The 13783-nt window shown below is 40.6% G+C and overlaps 1 protein-coding gene across 1 annotated transcript in view; it reads left to right on the forward strand.

Annotated features, from left to right (window-relative positions):
• The window catches only part of CASTOR2 (cytosolic arginine sensor for mTORC1 subunit 2), a 175025-nt gene that overhangs the window by 97337 nt on the left and 63905 nt on the right, over nt 1-13783 (forward strand). The window contains exon 2 of the mRNA XM_083174100.1: nt 774-844. Coding sequence (XP_083030226.1) covers nt 774-844 — 71 coding nt within the window. The remainder of the gene's footprint in view (nt 1-773; nt 845-13783) is intronic.

Consider the following 13783-nt stretch of genomic DNA (forward strand, 5'->3'; position numbering starts at 1 on the left):
TGTAGTATTTATAAATTTAAGCCACTACTGATTTGTATATAAAAAGAAAAGATTAAGAAAACAATACATTTTTGGCAAGATAGTCAGTCAGAATCTATATATCGGAGATCAGTTGGTATAATATAACATAAATAAAAGTAAAATACGCACCCATAAGTTGCATTTTGCCTGAATCTAACATTTAAATTCCATATTAAAACTTTAGCAAGAGAAGCCTAAAGATTTAAGTTGTATATATCAGCTTGGTTCATGGATACACATGGAGTGGATTTCAATTGGGCCTGGCAAATTTTCGGGTGGAAAAAAAAAACAGGCTTTAGCATGATCTTTTAATCGGACACTTCAATTGCAGCCCCCCTTCCCCCTCCAAGAAACAAAAATAGCAACAATAACATTTAAAACTCCTGTGTTTGGGCAATAACACACAGGATCTGGGATAGGTTCCTGGTTATATGTGTTTTCGCCATCACGGCTGCAATAAATTATCACTCATCTACCAGGTGAAAAAAAGCTTTTCGGGGACTATTGAATATCCCCCAGGAGGTCAGTTAACCATAGTAATTTACTGTGGCTAATTGAATTCCCCAATAGGTTTAGTATATATATGGTGGTAAATAAAGATATTAATCACTCTTTTATATAGACATTTGATTTATATTCAACATACATTTTTAGGAAATTATGAACATATTAATATTACAATATTAAAATTTGTGTTTCGTTTAAACAACCTATTTAATGTTAACCATTGTTTTTGTTTCTTTCCCATATAGCTGCAAGTTTTTCAGTCTTACTGAAACTCCAGAAGATTATACCATAATTGTGGATGAAGAAGGATTTCTAGGTATGTTGATTTGTTATCTGTGTTATAAAATATGTATTTATGGGAAAAGATCCCAATATCAACCACCAATTGTGTAGGCACTAGTCACTTAACCTAAATAATTCTTCCACAGCTGCTGTTTTATAAGATATACTCAACCCTTTAATAAATACCAGGAGAAAGAAACCAAGAAAAAAACAAACAGTGGTCTGCTCATAAAATGTGTGTGTGTATATATATATATATATATATATGTCCCCGTCTTAATATTCCAGTAGCATAGGCAAGGGGACACATGAACTGGGCTCCTGAGAATCCTGAGCCGTCTCTATCCCAGTGGAACTATTTCCAATGTTGCAATGCTTGTCATTGGCCCTGTTGCAAAGCCTCCAAGTCAGGGATACTTTGGGAATGTGGCTCTTGGTTATGATGTCACAGCCAAGTGCCACACTTCCAGTCCAAACGGGAGAGAATTCCTCTCACCAACTGCCTGTCTGTTATACAGCAGTAGTGGGAAGCTATTCCAATAGGCTAGCACCTGTTTCTAAAAAAACCTGTCAAGATAAGATCCTGTTTTACATTACATTTTACATTGCTTTATAGGAGCCATTAAGAAATGATATTCTCCCTTTGGAAGCTTACACTAAATGTAGCATTAATCACTGTTCCTTGTGTCAATTTGTTTTTTTATGTTGTCTAATTTTAGCAAACCCTAGATATGAGTGTTCTAGATAGCAGTGAATATTTTAAGAGAACTGTCACTTATAGAGTACTTTACTATTTAACTAGTTGAAAACTATTAAGCCTAACACACAATTTGTTGCACGTTTCAGAAAAAAAGCGCTATGCAAGTTTATAATCTGCTTGAAACATAATATTACCTATAAGTCTTGTACACTTTCTGTATGAAAATGGCTTATTTTATTGAATTATTTTTTAAACGTATTGGTATTTTTTTTAAAAATGAACGGAAAAACATACTAAACCACTACTGTAAGTGGTTAATGTTATTCTTAGCTTAATGGTTTATTCCAAGAACAAAATATACCTTTTCCCCATGCATTCTTAATACCTGGCAGTGTCATTATTTGAATCACGTTTTATGCAGTTTTCGGCTTTTTTGTGTAATTATACATACACACTGACACACATGATAGACATTACATCTTTGTGCGTTTTGAACACTCAAATCCTTAGTCAATAATTTAGGAATGTTTTCCATAAATTTTTGCAACATGGCTGTTTAAACATAAGCATTAGTGACAATGGGTGGTAAGGCCTGGCCCAGTCGGCTTTCCAAATCATCACCAAGGTTTTCAATGGGATTGACGATGGTGCTCTGTGCAGAACTTTCAATCTGTTCTACACCAAACACTGTAAACAATTTTCTGTTAGACTGCGGGAAGGGGTGGTTTTGTTTTACAACACTTAATCCAATGTATGGCATTCTTGTATGTATCCTTCTTGGTTGTAAGAAACCCAATCCATGAAGCTCAAGACTAATGGTTCTTGCGCTGCTTTTTCTTCCAGAAGCAGATTGAACATGTATGACCCAATGCTTTGTATCTAAGCTGCTGTTCCTATGCATCTGCAGAATAACGATGCATGTAGTTAACAATCATATTTATGCCATACTTCACTTAACTAGCCCAAACTAACTCGGTGAAAAGGTGGTGTACTAACTCAGGGGGTTATTCTAGTTCACTCTTTCTGACAAAATCCTTCTTAGATGGACAAAACCATGTGCACTGCAGGTCTGGCAGATGTAACTTGTGCAGAGAAAATTTGATTTGGATTGGGTTTTACTTCAAAGTGAGATCTATATTGCAGTGTAAAAATAAAGCAGTCTGTATTTACCCTGCACAGAAACAAAATAACTCACACAAATCTAATTCTCTCTGAACAAGTAACATCTGCCCCACCTGCAGTGCACATGGTTGTGTCCATCTAAGAAGGATTTTGTCAGAAAGAGTGAACTAGAATAACCCCCTCAGTGCCATGATGAAAGGCACTGTAGTTTTCAGTGTGACCCATTCTACTGCACATTTTTTACTATGGTGATTCATAGGTCAAAGTATTGGCATATAAATTATATCTGCAGAAATGTTTCCCTAAACCCACAATCTCCACCATTTCAAGGTGATATAAATATATTGGGCCACAACATGAAACTTGTGTGATTACTGTGCACGTTCATTTGCTGTCAACATTGCGCAAGGATTAGACTCGTCCAGGGGTTCTCAAACTCGGTCCTCAGGACCCCACACAGTTTTACGGTTTCCAGGTCACCCTTCGAGCGCATTACTACTTACTGACTAATACATTTTAAAAGATCCACAGGTGGAGCTAATTATTTCACTTGATTCTGTGAGGAGACCTGCAAAACCTGCACTGAGGACTGAGTTTGAGAACCACTGGACTGGTCCATCTCTCCCCTCCCCACAGGAAGAGTAATATTAAGTACTACCTGTGTCCTGTGACCTACTGTGCAATACACTAATGCTGATACTCGGGCTCATTCAGACTTGCATTGTGGTTTGCTATTTTGTTCTCTAAAAAACTATCCATATATTAACTTAAAGTGTACATCTTGGTAAGGACCACACAGGATCTGTATTAAATGCTACTTTATTACCTCATTCATATGTTTCCTATGGACTTTATTGATATTTTAAAAAAGATGCACAATGATAATAAACAGACATCAAAACATACAGGTTATCCAATTACCCATAATATAATTGCCTTGCCTGGGTCTATCCAGTTATTTTTGTCAGGTGATCAAATTGGATAGCCTGACAAAAATCGGAGAAAATCCGTTATCCTTCATATGGTGCTCCCATATTACCCAGTGCCTTCCAGGGAATATTTAATCATTCACATCAGTGCACTAGTTCAGTTCATGCTATGTAAGTCTCTAAATACAACATGATTAAAGAAGGGATCTGCTGCACTGTAGTTATTTGTACTAATCTCTTTCTGGTGAGGGATTACATCATCATTAATCATCTTTCAAAAGAAAAGTTTCTGTAAAATCCTTTCAATTACAGGTAATTGGGATTTACAGGTTATCACATGCTATTTCGCTGTGCCTTGCTATTGAAATCCAGGACACTTAAGCGCATTGGCGAAGATAGTACTCTGTGCTCCCTTGCTATTCTTAATAGTCATAGCACAATGAAATTGAGGTTAAATGGTTCAAAATATCCATGAAACCACACAATCGGAATTATATATATATATATAGATACAAACACAGGGGGCCCAGCACTCACTACAACAAACATTTGAATGTTAAGGTGAGTTAGTTTGTTGTAGTGAGTGCTGGGCCCCCTGTGTTTGTATTTACTAGAGTGTGTGGTCACAGGCCACCGCACCCCACCCTGGGATGTGGGTGCAGTTTGCACCCCATTCCTAGGAATGGCGAGTGTGTTGGTACTTCTGTATCTATATATATATATAGATATATATAGATAGATAGATAGGACGGAATAAGGATGTCACTCAGGAGTCAGTATAAAAACGTGTTGTATTCGGTGCAAAGAACGATCAACGTTTCGGGGTGTCAACCCCTTTGTCAAGGTACTATTGATACAGTAAATAACACATAGCGCTAAAATATTTAATATACTGAGTGTATGATATTGAAAACTAAGTGACCATAGGAAACACTTGAGGGCTAGACATAGTATTTCAAAATTGTTATAATGTGTGAGGTTCCCATCGATTCCCAGATTTCCGCATTCAGAATATATATATATATATATATATATATATATATATATATATATATATATATATATATATATATATAGTGTATGTATGTATGTATGTCTAGTGTCCGTTTGTATATCTCTGTTAGCAGTGAGTGAAACTACATATTTCTCTCACACATGCACAAACAGAGGCAATCACAAGGTAGCAGACTAGCTACCGAAGCATGTGCTTTGGGCAGGCTTTGTGTGTGTGTGTGTGTGTGTGTGTGTGTGTGTATGTATGTATGTATGTATGTATGTATGTATGTACAGTATATATGTGTGTGTGTGTGTGTGTGTGTGTGTATGTATGTATGTACAGTGTGTGTGTGTGTATGTATGTATGTATGTATGTGTGTATATATATATATACATACAAACTCCAAACAGAATGGCACTCAGGAGGCAGTTTTATGCAGAATAAAGGATGTGTTTATCGCATTGCCAAGCTTTTGGGGTATCACCCCCTTCTTCAGGGCACAATCCTACAGCATCGTACATTAGACAAACATGACATTTAAATACCTATCCAACATACTCACCTGTTCTACGCTCCAGACGCCGGCCGCGCGTACTGACCGAAAGTCGTCATCGGGACACGCACTTCCGGGTACACTCTGCTCACCGTTGCCAAGCAACGGGCAGAGCTTGCGTTCCACGGCGGCCATGTTCCGGACCTCCTCACGGTCCATTGGCTGCAGCACGGCTCTAGACGCAACTGGACAGGGAGATAAGAAAAAGATAAAAACTGTTTAGTGACCAACATGACATTCAATACAATACAGTGAAACAAATAACATAATACACAATACACATGGCAAATACACAAGCGCAATATGAAAATTACAATAAGGAGTTCCAATTAATTTTATCATTCAAACCGTGTGGAGAAATGGTCCCCAGATGATATATCCATCTGTATTCCATTATCAGCCATTTTTTTGCCCTATCTCCACCACGGAGAGTTTCAGGCACATGGTCAATGATGAAATATTTTAAAGCAGATAGCGGATGATTCAGACTTTTAAAATGACGCGCCACAGGCTGATCGATGTCACGTCCAGACAGTGACAGATCGATAGCAGACCTGTGGAGCCCCATTCTCTCGCGGAAAGTTCTAGTGGTTTGACCCACATAGTAATGCCCGCACGGACAGGTAATGACCTATATTACAAAGGCTGTCCTACATGTCAGAACATGACGAATAAAATATTATTTTCCATTATTGGGGTGCAGAAAACTTTTACACGTGACCATGTATTTGCAAGTAACGCAACTGTGGCAACTGTAGCAGCCGGGTGGTTTAACATATACAGTGGCCACCCGTGGGCTATCAAACCCTGTTATGTCTGTTTTCATCAGACGATCTTTGAAATTTGGGCCTAGTTTAAAGGCCACTAGAGGGCGAACGGAGTGAAAGGCAGGTAAATCAGGGTCACCCCTGACAAAAGGCCAGAGGGACTTGGATGCATGATGCAAAATAGGGCTGGCTACAGAGTAAGTGGAAGTCCTAGGTAAAATGGCCTCAGAGCTCTTAACTTTTGACCTAAGGAGCTCTGCTCTTTCCATTTACATAACCTTGACCTTCTGCACACCAAGCACTTCAGCATCATAACCTCGAGCAACAAATTTTGCGATGAGGTGATCCAGACGATCAGACACTTTAGAAGGGTCACTTATCAGTCTGGCCACCCTCATCATCTGGGACATGGGAAGGCCCCTTTTCAGGGCGGGGGGATGATGGCTAGAAGACATCAAAAATGTGTTCCTGTCGACATTTTTATAATAGACATCAGTAGAAATATGACCTTCACTGATGGACACTGCAACATCAAGGAACTGAGCCTCTGTCTGGCTACAAATAAATGTATATTTGATGCCAGAATTCTCTGCATTAACCCGGGTCATGAGTGCCTCGAACTGCTCCTGGACACCCGTCCAAAGCACGAAAATATCGTCAATGTAACGGGTGTACAGGAGCAGATGCTCACGCACACGGGGCAGTTAAGAAACACACGCTCCTCCTCCTGAAACATAAAGACATTAGCATACGAGGGTGCAACTGCTGATCCCATTGCACACCCTCGTAGCTGTAAATAAAAATGACCATTTTGACCTAGCTGGTGTACACGTGTTGCTCCTGAAGCTTACTCTGAACAACCTTTATTCACCTAAAACGCTCCTTGATAAAGGTCCATCTTCTTTAGGACCGAAACGTCGGGGTTTTGGTGAAATTGGAATTTACCTGAAAACTTTGCTGCAAATAAAACAATTTATTTATTTTTATCAAGAAGCATTTTCTTTGATAAGGTGGAGAGTGCCTGCGTCTCTATATGAGAACCTAGCTATACATTGGAGGACGGATTTATTTCTGGACCCCTTCGCATGCACCCCACAATTGGCTCATTACCCCTAGTGTGAGTGCGGTCTATCTTTGGAATATATATATATATAATCCTATATATATATATATATATATGGGACTGCATCTCTGGACATTATACTACTAAGTGAATTGTCTACAAATTTATGTAGGACGTGGATATTCTGCTTTTTTAAGTATACGAATAATTTCTTTTTTGAGTGGATACAGTGGAGCAGGGAGGACAAAGATTATTTGCCCTCTAAAAATATTGACATCAATTTATGGGTGAATTAACCCATGGGTTGACTCTTTGTGTGTACGAATATATGTGTGTATTGTGTGTGGTTATTGAACTTGCGATTTATGTCCATAGAGCTGAGACCATGATGAACCATGAACCTGCTGAGCGGTTGTTCCTGTTTTTGAGGAAGGAAAAAAGCTTCTTTCTTTCAAAAAAAAAAAAAAAAAAAAAAATTCTCTTTTATTTGTTTCTTTCTTATTTTTAATTTTCCCTTTCTTCTTTGATACATGCATCGGTTCTGACACTGGCCCTTTAAAGCTTCTGGTATGGTGTTAGGTGCTAGAATTCTATATATATATAACCATGAGCCTACTATGCCTAGACAATATATATATATAAGGCAGTAGGAAGATGCTGTCTAATGATGAGGGTTTGATTTATATGAATAGGTGATGCGTTGCTATGGTAACAATAAGTGCTAACGTCCAGTTCCTGAGATTAGATGACATAATTGGGTCACGTGACTATAGTACGTTTCTTGGATATAGACGTCACAATTAGGGGACGCGTTACTAGGGCAACGAGGTATACAAACATAGGAGTCCCGGAAATGGGCGTCGCATCCGGGTGACGCGTTCGTATGTATCCACATAGAAGCTTCTGGGAACCATCGGGTCTGCCTGTTTCCCTTGATCATCTAATCAGGTAGAGCGCCTTACACAGCGCCTTACACCGTGCTAGGGCGCTTTGGGGAGCCAGTAAGATGATGTATGTGGACATAGCTACAATGTTATGTAAAACGCTATTAGCGGAAACAAGATGGCGGTGCGTTCCACAGAGATGGAACGCACGCCGCGCTATTCAAATCTAAAGCTATAGGTGATATATACAGGTGGTGGCGATATTTATACTTTATTCTAGGGGCTATATATACACCTTACTGGGTATGAATCAACATAATATAGCTGATTATGAGTTGTGATTTCGTTAATAATTAAAATTGGATTAAGTGCAATCCCATTGGTTATGGTAAGGCACTTCCTGTTGGTGCAGGTATATATGTTCATCATGGGCTCAGTATGAATTAGGTCTCTGTTGGAGTATGATCTCTTGCTGCTTTGCTGTCAGTCTTGAAGAAGGTCTGAAATGCGGACCGAAACGTTGACGACTGTGTGAGGTTCAATATTTTAATGAATTGAATAAATAAGAAAAATTTTATCTGCGAATTGGTGAGTGCCCTCCTTTCAAATATATATATATATATATATATATATATATATATATATATATATATATATATATACAGAGAGGTACTTCACTAGGAATTGTGTATATATATATATATATGTATGTGTGTAATATATATAATAACTGCATTAGAAATCCAGCATCATCAGTGCAAAAAAACGCTTATTTATTTAGGCATATAAAGTGCAAAATCGGATAAAAAGTAAATTAAAACAGGCAGAGGAGGCATCTACTTAGCATGATATTGGAGCAGACGTCACAGCTTATCTGACACGCTCACCCTCCACCAAACAGTCATGGCACCCGACATTAAAATGGCATGCGATGCGATCAAAACGATGATTTAATTGTCTATGCACCCTGATGGGTGATTAGTATGTTATATGCACCCCCTGTTGTTAACGCCACCGCCCAGTGGCGGAGATACTGTAAGGCAGCCCCCGCGGCTGCTTGGGGGAGCGGGGGCTGCGTGGGCACCGGGAGCCAGACAGGTGAGGAGATGCCCAGCCAGTGGCGCAACTATCATGCCCAGACAATGCGGTGGCTGCGGGGAGCACCGGCGGTGTCTGTGGTGTCTGCGGGGAGCGCTCTGAATGGAGAGGCACTGCACTGCCACAGGGGGAGACAGACAGGCACTGAACTTGCAGCCGCGGGATGCGGGGGCGGCGAGCGGGGGAGGAAGCACCTCCTCCGTTGCCGTCCATACACAGTGCCAGCGCGTGGTGATTAGAGACTTTCGCCTTCTTAACAAACATGCCCCCGAGCTTTGTGGAGCACCTTAAGAAAGCCATTGCCGCCTTCCTGCTGCCCCCCGCCTCTCAACCATGTGTATCAGAAGAGGCAGCTGCCGCCTACATGCTGTGACTTCCAGGATCAGACAGCCGCCCGAAAATGCACCATCTGCCTGAAGTGCAGGGGTAAGTGACAGAAGGAGTGAGATGCTGGGGCTAGTGACAGAGGGAGTGAGACGCTGGAAGCAGGGAATGGAAGTGGGAGTGTGATGCTGAAGTGAGTGGATGAGGGAGTGAAGTACTTGCTGCAAACAGGTCTGTTGCATCTTCTCACTTCTCACCCATATCTCTATAGCACCCATCAATATTTAGAGTGATACCCTACACTGCCCCTAGTGCAGCAGCATAACCCTAGCAACTCCATTGCACCCCTAACCCTCCCCTGGTAAATTAACCCTAATGATTCACCCTCCCCCAATGCATAACCCTAATGACCCCCACAGCCTAACCTAAGTGGCATTACCTGTGTGGCGTAATGTGTAAGGGGCATTTCAGTGTGAAGCATATAGTGTAAGGGGCATTTCAGTGTGCAGCATATAGTGTAAGGGGCATTGCAGTGTGCAGCATATAGTGTAAGGGGCATTGCAGTGTACAGTGTAAAGGGTATGGGGGGGGGGGGGGCGCCAGAAACTTTTTTGGCTGGGGGGAGCAAAATTTATAGTTACACCACTGCCACCGCCACTATTAATGCCAACCCGAAGCGTGGCGAGCACAGCAAGCCCGTGAGGGGCGGTGGTACGCGTCCTCCGACCTGTTCATACCCCCACTATCCACGTCGTCGTGTAGTTGATTTTACATAGTGTGGGGAGTGCAGCGAGCCACCGAGCCTGAAGTGTGGCGAGCGGACACGCAATACATGTGTCCGTACGTCCCCTCGCAGGGCTCGCTGCGCTTGGCACACTATATAAAGTCAACTCCACGCCGACGTGGATAGCGGGGGTATGAAAAGGTCGGAGGACGCATACCGACGCACCTCGCGGGCTCGCTGCGCTCGCCACGCTTCGGGGTGGCGTTAAGAATGGGGGTGCATATAACATAGTAATCACCCATCAGGGTGCATGTACTATTAAATAATCGTTTTGATCGCATGCATCGCATCGCATCGCTTGTGATCTGGTCACATGCGATGCGATCAAAACTATGTAATAAGATTAAAATCGTGAGCGCCGTGCTAAAAAACAAGTACCAAAAAAAAATATTCCGTAATCCGAAAAAATTCCCTTATCCAAAATGCTCATGGTCTCAAGCATTTCGGATAAGGGATACTCAACCTGTATGTATGTATGTATGTATGTATGTATATGTATATGTATATGTGTGTGTGTATATATATATATATTTATTTATATGTTAATGATTTTTCCATGTACATTAGTAGAAAAGGTACTTATGTAGTATCTGGGCTGCCGATTTCTAAATCGGGTCGGATCGGGAGATCGCATCGCATCGCATGCGACCATGCGATTCGATGCGATGCGATGACCCGATTTTTCCATAGGAATCAATGTTAAAATGGACTGAGTCCATTTTAACATGGAATTCAATGGGAAAAATGGGTCCTTTTCATACCCCTACTATCCAAGTGGGCATGGAGTTGGATATAAACCTGTGGCGAGCGTAGCGAGCCACCGAGCCCGAAGCGTGGCGAGCGAAGCGAGCCCCGCGAGGGGACGAATACCGTCCCCTCGCGGGGCTCGCTTCGCTCGCCACGCTTCGGGCTCGGTGGCTCGCTACGCTCGCCACAGGTTTATATCCAACTCCATGCCCACTTGGATAGTAGGGGTATGAAAAGGACCCATTTTTCCATAGGAATCATTTTAACATTGATTCCTATGGAAAAATCGGGTCATCGCATCCGATATCGGATGCGATGCGATGCGATGCGATATCGCATCGCATCGCATCTGATTGTATGCCTTAACTTAAGGCATACAATCAAAAAATCGGCAGCCCAGATACTACATAAGTACCGTAGAAAAAAATATATATAGCTAATACAGAATTGTGCAGACAACAATGTAATCCAGTTAGCTGGACTGTAGAACAGACTACAGCAGGAATCTCATGAAGATGGGAAGGATGAATGTAACCCATCCTCAGTATGGCTCTCGGCAAAATGTGTATGCACACACTATCATTATAGCAAGGATTTATGGAACTTGGTATTCCTCACACAAATGCCCCTGCTCCCAGTACAGCTAAAGAAAACATTTTATTGCCATTTAAGTATGTCACATATAATAATATTATTATTATTATTTCCAGTTAGTTATTTATAGTGCACACATATTCCACAGTGCAATGCAAAGAATAGTAAGTCTTTCCTATCAGTATGCATAATTTAGTAGCATACAAAGTGCTGGATTCACTTTTAGAGTTTGGGTATTTTTTATTCTATTTACTAATGCAACAAAGTCCTAACTGAAGAGCTCAGACAGAGACAGAAAACAATGTAATTGGTCTGTGGGAGGGCTCCTACAAGCCAATCACCATCCAGTTATCTGAAGGTGTAAAAATACAGCTGCTCTTAAGGCTCTTGCTGCTGTAGGTGTATGTTTCATAATACTTTGGCAATAGTGGTATGAAACCGGTTGAGTTTCATGTAATGTAAGGCAAAGAATGAAAGAAATAGAATGTTGTAAAGAGAAAGATGTGTGACAACTGCTAGATGATGTGGGATGCATAAAAATAGAACAGTTGAGATCATCATGAAACACTACGCATAGTTTCGCTTATTTGTTGACTGTCAGCGATGTATTCCAGTGGCACAGTGCCCACATGGCAATAATAGTATTTGTGATTTGTTTGTCATCTATTATCACTTAACCAAATTATCACTAACAATATGTCAAATGCCTTTTATGTTCTTCTGGTCATCTTTCATATAATAGTTTATTCAAAATGATGACGTCTAAGTAAGAATACAGCTATAAATGTAATTTATACCTCTCTACCCTTTGCGATGTTGGTAAAGACCAGGTATATCAATTAAATCTAAGCATAATCAATCACTACAAGAATGTACTGTATTTCTCAAACTCGTCTCAAGCAAATATGTAGGTTAAAGAATGAGTGTGTTGACACTCAGCAGTATTGGGATGCAGCAAACTTCAGACACAGCTAATAAACGCTGAGCGAGGCGAATGTGCACAATGGATGACCAGATAATGATGTCGGTGGAAGTAAACATTTCTGAACTTACTTCCTAGCAACTCTCTTTCTGGAGAGATGGAAGAAAAGTATTTTTGGCAGATATTTAACAGAGATCCCGCAGCTGCTGACAAAGCTCCGATCAGAACGAGGCTGTGTGAGCATTAGTTACTGGGCAGAATGTCATGCAGCTATACACCAGTGGGTATGTCGTACACACTGGTGACAACCCATTTCCCAAATGTTGGGATTGATGATATAGAGTGTATCAACAGAAAAAAATCATTGTACAGTATTTTTGTAATGATCAAAATGTAATATTTACAAAAAAACTCACAATGGTAAATAAAAACAAGCATATAATCACATTCATGGCAAAGACTGCTACCACAGCATCCAAACGATCCCAGACTCTGTTGGAAAGTGGAGACTCCAAGTTCCGGTGTTAGAAGTCCTCTAGGTCCAGAACAGGTGTGGGACGTCCAGCCAGGCAATAAAAAATTGTATACACCAAACTTAATGCAATTCGGACTAGATGTCTTTCCTCAGGACAATTTGTCATTGCCTGGCTAGACGTCCACTCCCACACCTTTCCTGGACCTAGAGGACTTCTAATACCGGTCTCCACTTTCCAACAGAGTCTGGGATCGTTTGGATGCTGTGGTAGCAGTCCTTGCCACGGACATGTGATTATATGCTTGTTTTTATTTACCATTGTTAGTTTTTTGTAAATATAAAATTTCTATCATTACCAAAATACTGCACAAAGATTTATTTTTATTGATGCACCCCATCAATCTCAACATTTGGGAAAGGGGTTGTCATTTATATCATTTTAGGTGTACTATCTATCCTTTGAAACCCATCGGACAGTCACCTCATTGAAAGTTATGTATGATTTTATTTATGTTTTTGTAAACCTGCAAGGGTAGCGCTGTGTGGCTTCACAAACCCTATATGTTTTAGATTTTCACAATTATGTGTTGAATTGACAAGACACTTGGTTATTCTCAGTAGCTACTGTACCTTGTTGTCTTGCGCTTTTTTTGTAAACACACACCCTTCTCGTGATTTGTCAGTCATTGCCACTGCAAGCTATTGTTTCTAGTATTAATCTTCCCTCTGATGGTGTTTATCCATAGGCAAATTAGGGAGGGGTGGGTCTCCTCATCTGTCTATGGTCAAATGCAACATAGTGGTATGAAACCTACATAATAATACAGGTTGAGTAATCCCTTATCCAAAATGCTCGGGACAAGAATTTTGGATAACCAATTATGAGGTATCTTGAGGCATCTTGCATTTATGTTGCACACCTGAAATACACACAAAAATAATTATTTGTGCATGAAACAAACTTTTAAAACATGAAACAAAGTTTGTGTACTATCTCAGGCACTGAAGTTGAAT

The sequence above is a fragment of the Crinia signifera genome, chromosome 2, assembly GCF_055691185.1.
Source record: "Crinia signifera chromosome 2, ASM5569118v1, whole genome shotgun sequence".
NCBI lineage: Eukaryota > Metazoa > Chordata > Amphibia > Anura > Myobatrachidae > Crinia > Crinia signifera.